The following is a 16,256-nucleotide window of genomic DNA, read 5'->3' as shown; positions in this document are numbered from 1 at the left end:
CACTCTGTGTGTGTATGTGCACTGGGTGTGTGTGTGTGTGTGTGCACTCTGAGTGTGCGTGTGTGTGTGTGCATTCTGTGTGTGTGTGTGTGTGTGTGTGTGTGTGTGTGTGTGTGTGTGTGTGTGTGTGTGTGTGTGTGTGTGTGTGTGTGTGTGTGTGTGTGTGTGTGTGTGTGTGGGTGTGTGTGTGTGTGTGTGGGTGTGTGTGTGTGTGTGTGTGTGGGTGTGTGTGTGTGTGTGTCCTGCTTGTTCTGACCACTGCACCAGCCAGCCCAGCCCAGCCCAGCCCAGCCCAGCCCAGCCCAGCCCAGCCCTGCCCTGCCCGCTGTTCACACGCCATCGTTGGACTGCCCCACCTCAGGTTGCCAGGGCTACACGCCACATGTTCGGGCAGCAGTGGCAGATGTGGCAGAGCAGGAGGGAGGGAGCCACAATCTGTGCGTTCAGGGGGCTGGGCCTGGGTCACAGGTCGTGGATCAGGCTGCACTGTCTAGCTTGCAGTCGCCCGAGGGTTTTCATTGTCGAGCTGCTTGCCTCGACTCTATTTTTACATAAGCAAAAATCTAATTTGCAAAAGAATGGGACATTCATTTGCAAAGTTTATTCTCAGATGCGGTCACGTTTGCATGTTTCGCCTGCGACTAATATGTCTGTGGTTGCTGGAATATTGCCGTTGGTGAACTATCAGCCCTGCATGGTGTGGAGCTACACTGAGACTAGACGCACTGTGAAGAACAGGCCACAGCTGGGGGGATTGGGCCCGTTTACAGCACAGGGGGGAGTGAAGCAGCAGCCACGATGCAGGATAGAGGAGGCAACTCTAAGAGTTCTCTAAGAGTTAGATTTAGCTCTTAGGGCTAACGGAATCAAGGGATAAGGGGAGAAAGCAGGAACGGGGTACTGATTTTGGTTGATCAGCCATGATCATTTTGAATGGTGGTCAGTGCTGGCTCGAAGGGCCGAATGGCCCACTCCTGCACCTATTTTCTATGTTTCTATATTTCTAAAACATGGTGGCCTTTCACTACTAGGCCTAGTCAGTGTAGACCTGCAGAGAACCACCCCGCCAGCCATCTGTACTCCTTGCATCAATGATGGAGTGGGCAACAGTATCATTTATAGGGGGTTTTTTAAACGTCCCCTCTTTCTAAATTAAAATGAACCAATAAAATCGTCTCAGAAGGCTGAGGTGTTAACTTCAAGCAAAAGATGGATTTGAGCAAATTCATAGATAGAATAAATGGTAGTAATAATAATAAAGATAATTTATTTCCATTGATGAGGGAATCCAGGATGAAAGGTCACAAAGTGAATGGAATAAGCATTAGTGTAAGCCTGAGACAGACCATCACACACATGACCATCGCACACATGACCATCGCACACATGACCCCCATCGCACACATGACCATCACACACATGGCCCCTATCACACACATGGCCCCCCCATCACACACATAACCATCACACACATGACCCCCATCACACACATGGTCATCACACACATGACCATCACACACATGACCCCCATCACACACATGACCCCCATCACACACATAACCATCACACACATGACCTCCCATCACACACATGACCATCATACACATGACCCCCTCTATCACACGCATGCCAAAACAAACAACTGATTTGGCCTCAAAGATGTTTTGACTTTGAGGGCGGATTGGTGAAGTAGGGAACGGAGACCTTGAGAGAGAGGATCAGGGAGGATCACGGATCACAAGGAGGGGAGGGGAGAGGAGGGGAGGGGAGGGGAGGGGAGGGGAGAGGAGTGGAGGGGAGGGGAGGGGACGGTAGGGGAGGGGAGGGGAGGGGAGGGGAGGGGAGGGGAGCGGAGGGGAGGGGAGGGGAGGGGAGGGGAGGGGAGGGGAGGGGAGGGGAGGGGAGGGGAGGGGAGGGGAGGGGAGGGGAGGGGAGGGGAGGGGAGGGGAGGGGAGGGGAGGGGAGGGGAGGGGAGGGGAGGGGAGGGGAGGGGAGGGGAGACAGACGCAGGACGCTGGAGGTGGCTCTTGTGTGAAAGTGAGCGGGGGTGAGGGGAAGAGAGGATGAACGAGGGCAGGAATGTGCTGAGGCATCAGGCTGGGGGCTGGGAACTGCTTTACAGATACCAGGCTGGGGGACTGCTTTACAAAACGCTAGTCAGCCCACAGTGCGCGGCACTGATCTGTAATAGGGGCCAGCTCGGAGCGCTGGGTATCAGTAGCAGTAACGGATTACACTAATGCTGGGATCAAGGCTGCAGAAAAGCTGTGCTGAATACAAGGAGGGAGCCAGGTCACAGGCTCACATGACAGCACTGAGCTGGGCCTTTCATTCCCGGCAGCTCTCAGGAGACAACACCTCCATCTGACAATCTGCCCTTTGTGCCCTTTGTCTGGGCTCTGTGCTGGAGCCAGCTGCTTAGAAAGATTCTTTTCCAGCTTCCCATCCGTCCGTTCCCTCCCAACCTTGACGTTCCTTTCTGCCCAGGCAGCCATTTGTAATCTCTGCCTCCAACCACTGACTCCGAAATATCACAAGGAGAACAGGGGGGGTTAAGTGAGTATCATCCTTACTTTGTACATTCTTGGCTGCTGGCTGCTCTTCACTGGAGTCGGGTTGGAGGTTCGATCCCAACTCAGGCCCACAAAACGTAACTTAAGCTGACAAACCAGTTTGGTGAAGCATCTTACAGATGAGATCATACCATCCTTGGGTGAATGGTAAAGGATCCCAAGGGGCCATCACGGTGGCCCAGCGGTGGAGTTGCCGCCTCACAGCACCAGGGACCCGTGCTCGATCCTGACTACAGGTCCTGTCTGTACGGAGTTTGTATGCTCTCCCCGTGATCGCGTGGGTTTTCTTCGGGTGCTCAGGTTTCCTCCCACACTCCAAAGACATACAGGTTTGCAGGCTAATTGGCATCTGTAACATCATCCCTCGTGTGTAGGATAGAACTAGTGTACAGGTGATCGCTAGTCGGAGTGGACTTGGTGGGCCGGAAGACCTTTTTCCACTGTGCATCTCTAAACTAACATTTACAGCTAATTCCCAGCCCCCTCTCAAACATGACCAGCCCCTGGATTAGTCTAGGTGCACACACTGGGATGGGCTCGAGGTTTTGAACAGCCCCAAAGGAAGGGCCCCGGTGGGCCGAATGGCCTGTTTCCACACTGTATCTCTAAAGTCTAAAGTCAACATTGGAGGACAGGAGCAGATTTTATTTACCATGTGCCCTGAAGAATTGCTATCTTTTTCAACCAACATTATAAAGCATTACCACACAGAATTTAGGACAGTTCAAGCCCAGGCATGGGCTCTTCAGTCCCAATGTTTGTGCCAACCACGATGTCAAGTTAAACTATTCCCATCTCCTGCACGTGATCCATACGCAATGGTCCAATCTCTGATCCATGATGACCCATTCCATGATCCATTCTCTGCGTATCCTGGTAACCCCTACTATCAAAGACTAAATGTGGATAACCAGGTGCAAGAGCAGAAAGGAGGCAGATGAGAACCTGGGGGCAAACACTGTTGTGGAAGGGAGCAAGACTAGCAGACATAGAAACATAGAAAACAGGTGCAGCCCATTCGTCTCCTCGAGCCAGCACCGCCATTCAATATGATCACGGCTGATCGTCCAGAATCAGTGTTCCTGCTTTCTCCCCTTATCCCTTGATTCCATTAGCCCTAAGAGCTAAATCTAACTCTCTTTTGACTCCCACAAGATCTGAGGATGTACTTGGTCAAGATTTAATGTCACCTTCCTGTGCTTTAGTACCACCAATACCTCCTCACTGATAAATTTGTTTATGATCCAAGACATCACTACTCGTACCCCGCAATGGCTTAGCTTTCCACGATCTGCTGCCTGACAGTGCCAGAGACCCGGGTTCGATCCTGGCTACTGCCTGTTCGGAGTTTGTACGTTCTCCCCGTTACCTGTGTGGGTTTTCTGAGAACTTCGGTCTCCTCCCACACTCCAAAGACGTACAGGTTTGTAGGCTAATTGGCTCGGTATAAACGTTAAAAATGTCCCTAGTGTAAGACGGTGTTAGTGTTCGGGGATCGCTGGTCGGTGCGAACTCGGTGGGCCGAAGGGCCGGTTTCCATGCTGTATTCTTAACGTCTAAAGCAGTTCGCACATGAGACAATTAAAAGCACCATTGAAATTAATTCACAGCACAAAGGAACCTGCGTGGTACAGGCAAAAGGTGACAACAATCAAGAAACAAAGCAAATGGGATGTTTACCTCGATGCCGATTAGTTGTCTTGTCAAACATCAGCATGGCGTCGTCTACCTGTTGGGGAAAAACAAACGGTATCAGTGTCGTGCTGGGTGTACTCCCATATAACATTTATCTCAAAGCCTCGAGTGTGCCGTTGAAGGGCCGGGCATTGAGTAAAGGCTGGCACTGGTCCCATGCCATTCCCAGGCCATTCCCAGGCCTGGCCCCCGAACCTCAATGGGCCTTGAGCCTCCCTTCACACATCAGGAGCGGCACGGTGGCACAGCGGTCGGTAGAGCCACTGCCTCACAGCGCCAGAAACCCAGGTTCGATCCTGGCTACTGGTGCTGTCTGTACAGAGTTTGTACGTTCATCCCGTGTGGGTGGTTTTCTCCGGGTGCTCCGGTTTTCTCCCACATTCCAAAGACGCACAGGTTTGTCGGTTAAGTCGGCTTCGGTAAAGATTATGAATTGCCCCTATTCTGTCGGATGGTGCTAGGGTACGGGATCACTGGTTGGCGCGGACCCGGCGGGCAAAAGGCCAAAGTTTCCCCACTGTATCTCTAAATTAAATTAAAACTAAACACAAAAAAAAAAACCTGACAGGTCATGCATTTCCAGAACTCTGTAGCTGTTCCTTTGATCTCAGTGTAGGCATTAAATATATAAATCAGGGGCATAAACAATCTGTCATCTCCCCAGCACCACCCAGGGTGTGAACATGGACACGTACAGCAGGGCCATGTGACCCAGAGACTGAACACTGGGCGAAATGCAAAAGGATCACTCGCTGCCTTTGTAAGAGGGGCTGGGGTGGTGGAGCGTAGTAGGGCGGCACGGTGGCGCAGCGGTAGAGTTGCTGCCTTACAGCGAATGCAGCGTCGGAGACTCAGGTTCGATCCTGACTACGGGCGCCGTTCTGTACGGAGTTTGTACGTTCTCCTCGTGACCTGCGTGGGTTTTCTCCGAGATCTTCGGTTTCCTCCCACACTCCAAAGACGTACAGGTATGTAGGTTAATTGACTGGGTAATATGTAAAAAAATTGTCCCTAGTGTGTGTAGGATAGTGTTAGTGTGCGGGGATCGCTGGGCGGCACGGACTTGGTGGGCCGAAGGGCCTGTTTCCGCGCTGTGTCTCTAAATCTAAAAAATAAATCTAGCTGCTCACATGGATCCTCCCCGAAATTCAAAACTTCATACGTTCTAAGTGCAGAATTAGGCCAATTGGCTCATCAGGTCTACTTTAATCATGGCTGATCTATCTTTCCCTCTCAACCCCATTCTCCTGCCATCTCCCCATAACCCCTGACACCCGTACTAATCAAGAATCTTGTCAATCTGCTCTAACATGGAACGAGTGTGAAGGGGTGATTATTAGTTGGTGGTGCACACTCACTGGGATTACTGTGACAAGCATCACTAGGGCGGCCTGGTGGCACAGCGGTAGAGTCGCTGCTTCACAGCGCCAGGGACCCGGGTTCAATCCTGACTGCGGGCGCTTGTCTGTACGGAGTTTGTACATGCACCTCGTGACCCGCGTGGGTTTTCCCCAGGAGCTGCGGTTTCCTCCCACACTCCAAAGATGTACAGGTTTGTAGGCTAATTGGCTTTGGTAGAATTGTAAAATTGTCCCTCGTGCGTAGGATAGCGTAAGTACGCGGGGTGATCGCTGGTCGGCACGGACTCGGTGGGCCGAAGGGCCCGTTTTTCCACGTTGTATCTCGAAGAAAACAAAACTAAAACTGGCTGAAGTTTGAGAATTTGCTTTCCACTCAGTGGCTGGGACATTGCTTTTGATTGGGTCAATGTTTGAGGTTTGGTACCACAGTGCCCCCAGTTTGGAAGTTTTAAACTTCCTGGTCTCCTTTCGCCGATGCCCTCCCGTTCACAGTGTGAGTCATTCCCACCTTTCCAAAGGCCAAAGCTGTCACAGCACAGCACAGGACAGCCATGGCAGCACGCAGGAAATCACAGTGAACTGTGGACACAGCCCAGACCATCACACAAACCAACCTCCCTACCACTGACTCCATCTGCACCATGCTGCCTCCTGAACTACTATCTACCTCATTGGAGGAAACCCTCGGACTATCTCACATTGGACTTTATTGCCTTTATCTTGCTCTAAGCGTTATTCCCTTTATCATACGTCTGTACACTGTGGATGGATTGATTGTAATCATGTATTGTCTTTCCGTTGACTGGTTAAAGATTTGTGACGCAGCTAAAGCTTTTCACTGTACCTTGGTACACGTGATAATGAATTAAACTCACCCTCCCCACATGGCTGAGGCAGCCGCAGGGGATGTCAGCAATGTCCTGTCTTTCCCCGGGTCCAGCGGTATCTCCACGCTGGGCAGTAGGTTTCTAAACACTTGGTCACTGAAACTGAGGAGTGGAGCACATTCCCAGCCACTGGCACAGCAGGCAGTGTGCCCACCAACGCCACCTGGCACTGCCCACACATTCCCTGTGGGAATCCAAGGCAGACACAGAATGCTGGAGTAACTCAGGCAGCATCTCTGGAGAGAGGGGATGGGTGACGTTTCGGGTCGAGACCCTTCTCCAGACTGATGTCAGGGGAGTGGGCGGGACAGAGATAGAATGTAGTCGGACTGGTGGGAGAACCGGGAAGGGGGAGGGAATAGAGAGAGAGAGAGGGAAAGCAAGGGCTATTTGAAGTTAGAGAAGTCAATGTTCATACTGTATAAGAAAATAACTGCAGATGCTGGTACAAATCGAAGGTATTTATTCACAATCAGTCGGTCTGAAGAAGGGCCTCGACCCGAAACGTCACCCATTCCTTCTCTCCCGAGATGCTGCCTGACCTGCTGAGTTACTCCAGCATTTTGTGAATAAATACCTTCAATGTTCATACCGCTGGGGTGCAAGCTGCCCAAGCGAAATATGAGGTGCTGTTCCTCCAATTTGCGCTGGGCCTCACTCTGACAATGGAGAAGGCCCAGGACAGAAAGGTGAGATTGGGAATGGGAGAGGGGGGAGTTAAAGTGCCGAACAACCGGGAGATCAGGTAGGTGAAGGCGGACTGAGCGGAGGTGTTCAGCGATACGATCGCCGAGCCTGCGCTTGGTCTCACCGATGTACAGGAGTTGACACCTGGAACAGCGGATACAGGTGATGTATCCTGTGAGAATCCTGTGGGCAACAGTCACACCCGGCAACGCCACCAGAACTCCTGCAGGCATCAGCCATTCCCCACGCTGCCACCACGTCCCCTGTGGGCATTTGCCACACCCGGGAGGAAACCGGAGCTCCAGGAGAAAACCCACGCAGATCACGGGGAGAACGTACAAACACTGTACAGACGGCAGCTGGTAGTCAGGATGGAACCGGAGTCTCCAGCACTGTAAGGCAGCAACTCTACCGCTGCACCGCCGTGCCTTTGCCAAACTCCCTCTGCGGTTCCTCTGCGTACACCAAACTTTCCCGGGATTCCCAAGGTGGTTACCAAACCACTGCCGACAGGCTGTGCGGCAGCACTCTGGTCCCTGTCACGGGGCACTCCTGTGTACCGACACTATGTCTCAGACAATGGCACAGCCCATCAGCACCTGGACGTGGGAACCCACTAACAGCTTACAGCCACCAGCTTGTCTTGTTAAAGCACAACGTTTCCACTCACTACTGCACGTGTTCCACAAGGATTGGCGTGCAGCATGGAGCAGAAAGCAAAAAAAACTTTTTCCCTATCGTCTCTGAATACATGGCAACCACAAACTAGTAAACAGAAGGGAAAGCTCACAAAGATACTACCAAACACAGAGGGGGGGGGGGGGGGGGTGGCAGAGAGAGACAGAGACAGAGAGAAACAGAGACAGAGAGAGGGGGGAGAGGGGGAGAGAGGAGGAGAGAGGAGAGAGGAGAGAGGAGAGGGGAGAGGGGAGAGGGGGAGAGGGGAGAGGGGAGAGGGGAGAGGGGAGAGGGGAGAGGGGAGAGGGGAGAGGGGAGAGGGGAGAGGGGAGAGGGGAGAGAGGAGAGAGGAGAGAGGAGAGAGGGGAGAGGGGGAGAGAGGGGAGAGAGGGGAGAGGGGAGAGGGGAGAGGGGAGAGGGGAGAGGGGAGAGGGGAGAGGGGAGAGGGGAGAGGGGAGAGAGGGGAGAGGGGAGAGAGGAGAGGGGAGAGAGGAGAGAGGGGAGAGGGGAGAGGGGAGAGGGGAGAGAGGGGAGAGGGGAGAGGGGAGAGGGGAGAGGGGAGAGGGGAGAGGGGAGAGGGGAGAGAGGAGAGAGGGGAGAGGGGAGAGGGGAGAGGGGAGAGGGGAGAGAGGAGAGGGGAGAGGGGAGAGGGGAGAGGGGAGAGGGGAGAGGGGAGAGGGGAGAGGGGAGAGGGGAGAGAGGAGAGAGGGGAGAGGGGAGAGGGGAGAGGGGAGAGGGGAGAGAGGAGAGAGGAGAGAGGAGAGAGGACAGAGGAGAGAGGAGAGAGGACAGAGGAGAGAGGAGAGAGAGAGAGAGATAAAGTCACACACAAATGCAAGGCAGACAAGTGATGAGTGGCTGCATTAATTATGGTAAAGAGACTGGAGCTCATCCTGGTAATGCACTGAGCAGTCCAAGAGTAAGCCTTATAATCAGCATGACCTCTGAAAAATGTAGCACCCCAACTCTACTTTTAGTACAGAATGAGACAGTGGTTTGAGAGCCACAGACTGATGGGGCAGAGAGGAACGTAACAAGACAAGCTGGAGAACATCACCGACAGGCTGGATGATGTGAGGGGGGGGGGAGAGGAGGCGGTCGATCAGCTCGGGCGGGCACTGACATTTTGTCATTGTTGACAGACCAGTGCTTTCATTCTTGTCCCGGGCTCCACGTTGACCTAAAATGGAGCTTCGGAATTTGAGCGTCGCGGTGGCAGAGTGGTGGAGCTGCTGCCTCACAGCGCCAGGGCCCCGGGTTCCATCCTGACTGCGGGTGCTGTCTGCACGGAGTCTGTACGTTCTCCCCGTGACCTGTAGTGGGTTTTCTCCGGGATCTCCGGTTTCCTCCCGCACTCCAAATTGGCCTGGTATAATTGTAATTGTAACTTGACCCTCGTGCGCGCGTGCGGAGAGTGTTGGTGTGCGGGGATCGCTGGTCGGCGCGGAATCGGTGGGCCAAAGAAAGCGCCCGTTTCCGCGCTGCGTCTCTAAACCAAACTAAACTAAATTGCCCATGGTATCTCATGTGCGATGGGTTAAAACCCCAGCAATTAATTGCCTGCACATTAACACACAGCTTCACTTTAAATACAATCCTGCTGCCCTCAATTAATGGATGTAGCACGACCAGTTAGATCTTACTTTGGAAAAGCTTCACGCCAGAAAATACCTCCTGCATGAATAATTCTGCAATCATTTACAACGTGAAAGGACGAGATTGTTCCTCTGAGAAAGCATTTACATAGCTGTTTGTCCTCCTCGCCCACCAAGGGCTGATTTATTCTTCACAGCTTTCTCAGCAGTGCAAAAGCACACACATCCACTCTACTCAAGAGGTCAGGGACAGAAAGCAGGGTTTTGTTAGCCCGAACTACACTTTGGAGTCTGATGCCTGAGAACTGGTCTCTCTCTCTCTCTCTCTCTCTCTCTCTCTCTCTCTCTCTCTTTCTCTCTCTCTCTCGCGCTCTCTCTCTCTCGCACTCTGACTCAAAAGGGGGGTTTCAAATCAAAAAGGAAAACGCTCCACTTTAACTCTCGTCTTCTGAGGACTCACCCTGCACTTGTATGTCATAGCTCTTCTGGGAAGCATGCAAACTGGGGCATCCATTTTAGCTGGGTGAACCTGCTAACCAGTTTTAGTTAGAAGGTGGAACAGTACAGTACTGCAACAGGCCCTTCGGCCCACAGTGCCCATGGCGAACACAAAGCTCCTCTCCCTGCACGTGACCCATATCCCAAGCATTCCCTGCATCTCCATCTAAAAGACTCTTAAACAAATGTGACTGATGAACCATCAGTTGCCGATCGTACAACAGTTCCACTCCCAGTATCTGTTCTGCTTTGGCAGCCTTTGCTTGCTTTAACACGTGGGCAAATGAGTATTTGAACAGATGAACAGGTGCAAAATACAGATTTCTATCAATACTTTCTATCAAGGATAGACACAAAATGCTAGCAGCATTTCTGGAGAAAAGAAATAGGTGATGTTTCGAGTTTGCACCTTTCCTCAGAAACAGGGTCTCGACCCGAAATGTCATCTATTCCTTTTCTCAAAAGATGCTGAGTTACTCCAGCATTTTGCGTCTAAATTCGGGTTTAAATCAGCATCTGCAGTTCCTTCCGACAGATACTTTCTATCAATCTATTGTTTACTATGCCAGCCTTTAAGAAAGATTTAGACAAATACATGGCACGTTTTTAGAGGGATATGGGCCAACCGCAGGCAGGTGGGACTAGTGTATAGGACATGTTGTTCTCTGGAGATGCTGCCTGACCTGTTCAGTTACTCCAGCACTAGTGCTATGGAATTCCACGTTCTCATCCTCTCCCTAGACACTGGGAGCAATTTACAGAGGCCAATTAACCCACCAACCCGCAAGTCTTTGAGATGTGCAAGAAAACCGGGGAACTTCACCGAAACCCACGCAATCATAGGGAGAACGTGCAAACTCCACACAGACAGCAGCCGAGGTCAGGATCGAACCCAAGTTCTCTGGCGCTTGTACTCAGTCCGGTCGCAATGTAAGCTACCGAATAGTGAAAAGCCTGGATAGAGTGGATGTGGAGAGATGTTTCCACTAGTGGGAGAGTCTAGGATCAGAGGCCACAGCCTCAGAATAAGACGTACCGTTAGAAAGGAGACAAGGAGGAATTTCTTTAATCAGAGGGTGATGAATCTGTGGAATTCACTGCCAGACGTGTCAATAGATATTTTAACGGTGGAGAATGATAGATTATTCATTTGTACAGGTGTCAGGGGTTACAGGGAGAAGGCAGGAGAATGGGGTTGAGAGGGAAAGATAGATCAGTCATGACTGAACGGCGGAGTAGACTTGATGGGCCGGATGGCCTAATTCTGCTCCTACAACTTAGGAATTTATGGACTTACAAAATAGCCACACAGCCTCGGGGAAACATCAAAACCTGTACCATATTCCCTCCGCACTAGGGTTGCCAACTGCCCTGTATTGGCCGGGACTAGGGTTGCCAACTGCCCTGTATTTTGGGCTAAATTGGTTTGTCCCGTACAGGACTGCCCTGGGGGGGCGCTGTAGGCCCAGACACTGTAGGCCCAGACTGTAGGCCCAGACACTGTAGGCCCAGACACTGTAGGCCCAGACACTGAAGGCCCAGACACTGTAGGCCCGGACAGTGTAGGCCCGGGGGCCGCCTAACGGAGGTAGCGCAGCAACCCGCCACCCCGCCCCAGGCGGCCGCCATTGGTAGAGCGGGAGCACGTGGCCGCTGGCTGGGTGAGGTCACGTGGGGAGCGGGGCAGTGACGTCACCTTGTCCCTTATTTGGGAGTGAGATAGTTGGCACCCCTACTCTACACACCTGCAGTCAGGGGGACACTGTTTTACCCAGCCTAAGGAAGGGAGGTGATGGGGGGGACAGTCATCACGAAGGGTCAGTGGGGGGGGGGGGGGGGGGGGGGGGGGGACCAGAGATAAAAGGAAGGAATAGAGAATCAGGCAGCAGCCATAATCTTATGAAGATGGGCAGGCAAGGAGCTGAACAGGAGCAGCCACATTAAAAGACGTGGCTCTCTGGCTTTGTCCTCTCACCCCACTGGCAGAAGCCTACGTCCCACGGCACAATGCACGCAGGCCTTCATTCATCACCGCGCAACCTAATGCGCCCTTTCTAAATGTCAGCTCCAATTTTCTAACCTAAAGGACAATGATAAAAGGGAGGGAGGGGGGGGGGGGGGGGAAAGAAAAAAAATTACAGCTGCATTATTATAGTGCGCATCAGTCAGTCAACCTTACGGGGGGATGAAAGAGCACGACCTCTGGCCCCCCGGTCGCCATGGCAACCGGCGGGGCTCCATTAAGGACAAAGAGGGCGATGGGGCCTCTCCTTCACGGCTGGTCATCCACTAGCATAATGAGGCGGCTTTTTTTCTCTGTCACTCTCACTCTCTCTCTCTCTCTCTCTCTCTCTCTCTCTCTCTCTCTCTCTCTCTCTCTTTTTTTTTTTTTTTTTTTTTTTCAAAGACTTTATTCAGCACAATCACATGATACATCACATCAAAACCACAATCAGAGGTTACAAAACATCAGGTAATCATTATAATACAACATTGCCTTCATTATTTACAATGCTCTCAACCCCCCCCCCCCGCGGTGACCAGCGTTCACGGACGGCCTCCAGAGTCCCTGTGATCACCGCGTGTTCCCTCTCTAGGGACACGCGCGCACGGACGTAGGCCCGGAAGAGGGGGAGGCAGCCGACTCTGGCAAGACCATCGACCGCCCGCTGCCTGGACCCACGAATGGCCATCTTGGCCAGGCCCAGGAGCAAACCGACAGGGAAATCCCACCCTCCTGACCGGCCCTCCCCACTCCCAGCCCCAAGCCCAAACACCAGGATCGTAGGACTGAAATGCAGCCAAAACTTGAGGAGCAACCCCTTCAGATACTCATACAGGGGCAGCAACCTCACACACTCCATGTACATGTGGAACACGGACTCTTCCTCGCCGCAGAAAATACAGGCGGCCGGCGTGTCCGTGAACCGGCTCAAAAATTTATTACACACAACGGCTCTGTGCAACACTCTCCACCCCAGGTCCCCGATGTAAAGGGGGAGGACACCCTTGTAGAGAGACCTCCACTGGGGACCACCCCCGCCATCAGGTGGTAACACGGATCGCCACGGCGTATCCGGACGGAAGACGAAGGCGAGGAGGTGCAGAGTGTGCAGGAGCATCCTGTACAGTAAACGTCTGCCTGCATCACGGAACGGCACGCTGGGCATCTGGGAGAGGCGGCTCAAGTTGTGTGGGGCCGGCTCCCGGGAAATATTCCGGAGCCTGGGCCCGATGAGCAGTTCCGGCGGAGCGGGGGTAAGCTCGGCCGGAATCACTCCAAGCTCACGCCGCTCCCCAACACCCACCGCGACAGCGTGAGGACCGGCCCCCACCACAGCCACAACACCCCCCTCCCCCTGAGGAGCAACGCGCTGACTGAAGATGACCAAATTCCTCACTCTCAACACATCGCGGTAAAAGCTTGGCATGTCCCGTGTGGCGGGTCGGCTGATGCCCGCCACCGGGAGCCGCCAAACCCCCCTTAGGCACTGGCCCTGGCGGAAAAAATACGTGGCCAGAGCGTGCCACCTGGGAGGGTGCTCCGCGTACACGTACCTCCGCAGAGTCCTGAGACGGTGAGCCGCCACCTGGGTACGCACGCATACCAAGGACTGGCCACCCTCCTCTAGCGGGAGACTCAGGACTGTGGCTGAGACCCAGTGTTTCCTCCCTCCCCAAAAGAAATCCACTAACCTCTTCTGTACAGCATTTACAAAGGTAGAGGGCGGGACAAGAGTGGCCAGCCGGTACCATAACATTGAGGCCACCAGCTGGTTTATGACCAGCACCCTACCCTGGAAAGGAATAACCCTAAGCAAGCCTGACCAGCGTCCCAGCCGGGCGACGACTTTCGTCTCTAGCTCCTGCCAGTTCGCCGGCCAAGCATCCTCAGTGGGACTCAGGTAGATCCCCAGGTAGAGGAGGTGCGTGGTACTTCACGCATAATCCTTCATCTCTTCCGGCAGGGAGTCCACCTGCCACTGGCCCACTAGAAGTCCGGAGCACTTACTCCAGTTGATCCTAGCGGACGAAGCAGCTGAGAACACCTGCTGGCATTCGTGCATCCTCCGCAGGTCAACAGGATCAGTGAACGTAAGGAGAATGTCATCGGCATAGGCCGAGAGAACCACCTCCACCCCCGGTCCTGGTAGAACCAGGCCTGCCAACCGCCTCCTAAGAAGACACAGGAATGGCTCCACACAGACCGAGTACAACTGCCCAGACATGGGGCACCCCTGGCGTACCCCCCTCCCAAAGCGAATGGGAGCCAACAATGCACCGTTAATCTTCACGAGACACTCTGCTGCGGTGTACAAAAGCCGGACCCGGGCCACAAAATGCGGTCCAAAACCGAACGCTTGCAGTGTCCCGAAGAGGTAATCATGGTCCACCCTGTCAAAAGCCTTCTCCTGATCCAGGGATAGAAAGGCAGCTGACTGACCAGTGCCCTGGGCCAGATGGATCAGGTCCCTAACCAAATGGATGTTATCTTGGATGGACCGACCAGGGACTGTATAGGACTGGTCAGGGTGGATCATTTGGAATAGTACGGAGCCCAGGCGATTTGCCATCGCCCGTGCCAAAACTTTATACTCTGTACAGAGGAGAGAGACCGGGCGCCAGTTCTTCAACAGGCGGAGTTCGCTCTTCTTGGGTAGCAGGACAACGACTGCCCTGCGCCACGAGAGGGGCATCTCCCCGGTCGCCAGGCTCTCCCCCAGAACCTTCATGTAGTCACCCCCCAGGACATCCCAGAAGGCTCTAACAAACTCAACCGTCAGCCCATCCAGCCCAGGGGACTTACCCCTTCTGAGCTGGTGCAGGGCACCAGTCACCTCCTCCAATGATAAGGGGTCATCAAGCTGTTCAACCACCCCTCTATCTATAGTCGGTAGCCTCTCCCACAGAGCCCGCTGAGCCTCTCCGCTGACACCATCCGCAGAGAACAGCGTTCCATAAAAGGACCGAACTAATGCACTAATCCCCACTGGGTCTGTGACCGAGGAGCCATCGTCCGCGAGCAGCTCGACGAGCTGTTTGCGGGCTCCTCGCCCTTTCTCCAGAGAGAGAAAGAAAGGTGAAGCCCAGTCCAGATCATGCAGCATCTGGACTCGCGACCTCACGTAAGCACCTCGGGACCGCTCAAGCTGCAGGTCCCTCAGCGCTTCCTTCCTCTCCTGAAACTCTCCCCACTCACAGGAGTCCTCACCGACCCGGCCCAAGCGAGACTCTGCGTCGAGTAACTCCTTCTCGAGTCGCTCGACTGCCGCGTCCCGCCTTCTGGTCGACCCTCCCGTGTAGTCCTGACAGAAAAGACGGATGTAAGCTTTCCCCACATCCCACCACTGCTTAAGGGAAGGGAAGCCCCTCTGCCTCTCTCTCCACTTCACCCAGAACCGCCTGAAAGACTCCCGGAATCGGCGATCCTCCAGCAGCTGGTTATTAAAGTGCCAGTACGCGGACCCAGCCCGTGTGCGCGCTGGAATAAAATCCACTCGCACCAGGCAGTGGTCCGAACATGGCACCGTCCTCATAGAGGCCGCCGAGACCCGGGAGACATACGCTCTGGAGATGTACACACGGTCGATACGGGAACCACCCCCCTCAGACCTCCGCGAAAACGCGTTGGAATCAGGGTGGAGATTCCGCCACGCATCAACCAGCTCGAAAGATTCAATCACACCTCTCAACTTCTTCGCCACTGCAGGGGCACACTGAATACCAGAGCGATCTCGCGTCTCAAGGGTACAATTGAAATCCCCCCCAAGGAAGACACACTCTCCGCAATCAATGGTGCTCAGCAGAGCAGTCACCTCCTGAAGTAACCGCGCCTGCATCGTGCCGGTGCTGGGGGCGTACACGTTAATGAAATGTAACGGCACGCCATCCAGGATCACGGCCAGATAGAGCAAACGGCCTGGCACAACTTCCTGCACCTTCACAATCTCTGGCTGGAAAGTCGGGGCCAACAGGAAAGCCACCCCACTTGACTTTGTACTGAGGTGGCTCATGTAGACCCCCCCCTCCCACTCCAGGACCCAGGTGGGCTCATCACTAACAACAGTGTGCGTCTCTTGTAGAAAGCTCACTGCATACTTCCCCTCTCTGAGGACCGATAGATGGTGAAACCTACGAAGGTCCCCCCTTCCACCGTTTATATTTAGGCTAACTACTGTGAACTTGAACGCTCACTAGACTTATTCCTCAAGCTCCTTGTGGGAGTGAAGCCCCGCTCTTTTAGGAGCTTCAAAAACTCCCCGAATTGACGCTTATCACAAG

The 16,256-nt window shown here is 53.6% G+C and overlaps 1 protein-coding gene across 2 annotated transcripts in view; it reads right to left on the bottom strand.

Annotated features, from left to right (window-relative positions):
- Positions 1-16,256, bottom strand: part of msi1b (musashi RNA binding protein 1b) — a 145,923-nt gene that overhangs the window by 20,373 nt on the left and 109,294 nt on the right. For both annotated transcript variants that reach the window (XM_078421093.1, XM_078421092.1), the window contains exon 7: positions 4,254-4,302. In XM_078421093.1, the coding sequence (XP_078277219.1) occupies positions 4,254-4,302 (49 nt within the window). The remainder of the gene's footprint in view (positions 1-4,253; positions 4,303-16,256) is intronic.

The sequence above is a fragment of the Rhinoraja longicauda genome, chromosome 25 (genome assembly GCF_053455715.1).
Source record: "Rhinoraja longicauda isolate Sanriku21f chromosome 25, sRhiLon1.1, whole genome shotgun sequence".
In the NCBI taxonomy this organism is placed as follows: Eukaryota; Metazoa; Chordata; class Chondrichthyes; order Rajiformes; family Arhynchobatidae; genus Rhinoraja; species Rhinoraja longicauda.
This window is presented reverse-complemented; position numbering and strand designations above follow the sequence as displayed.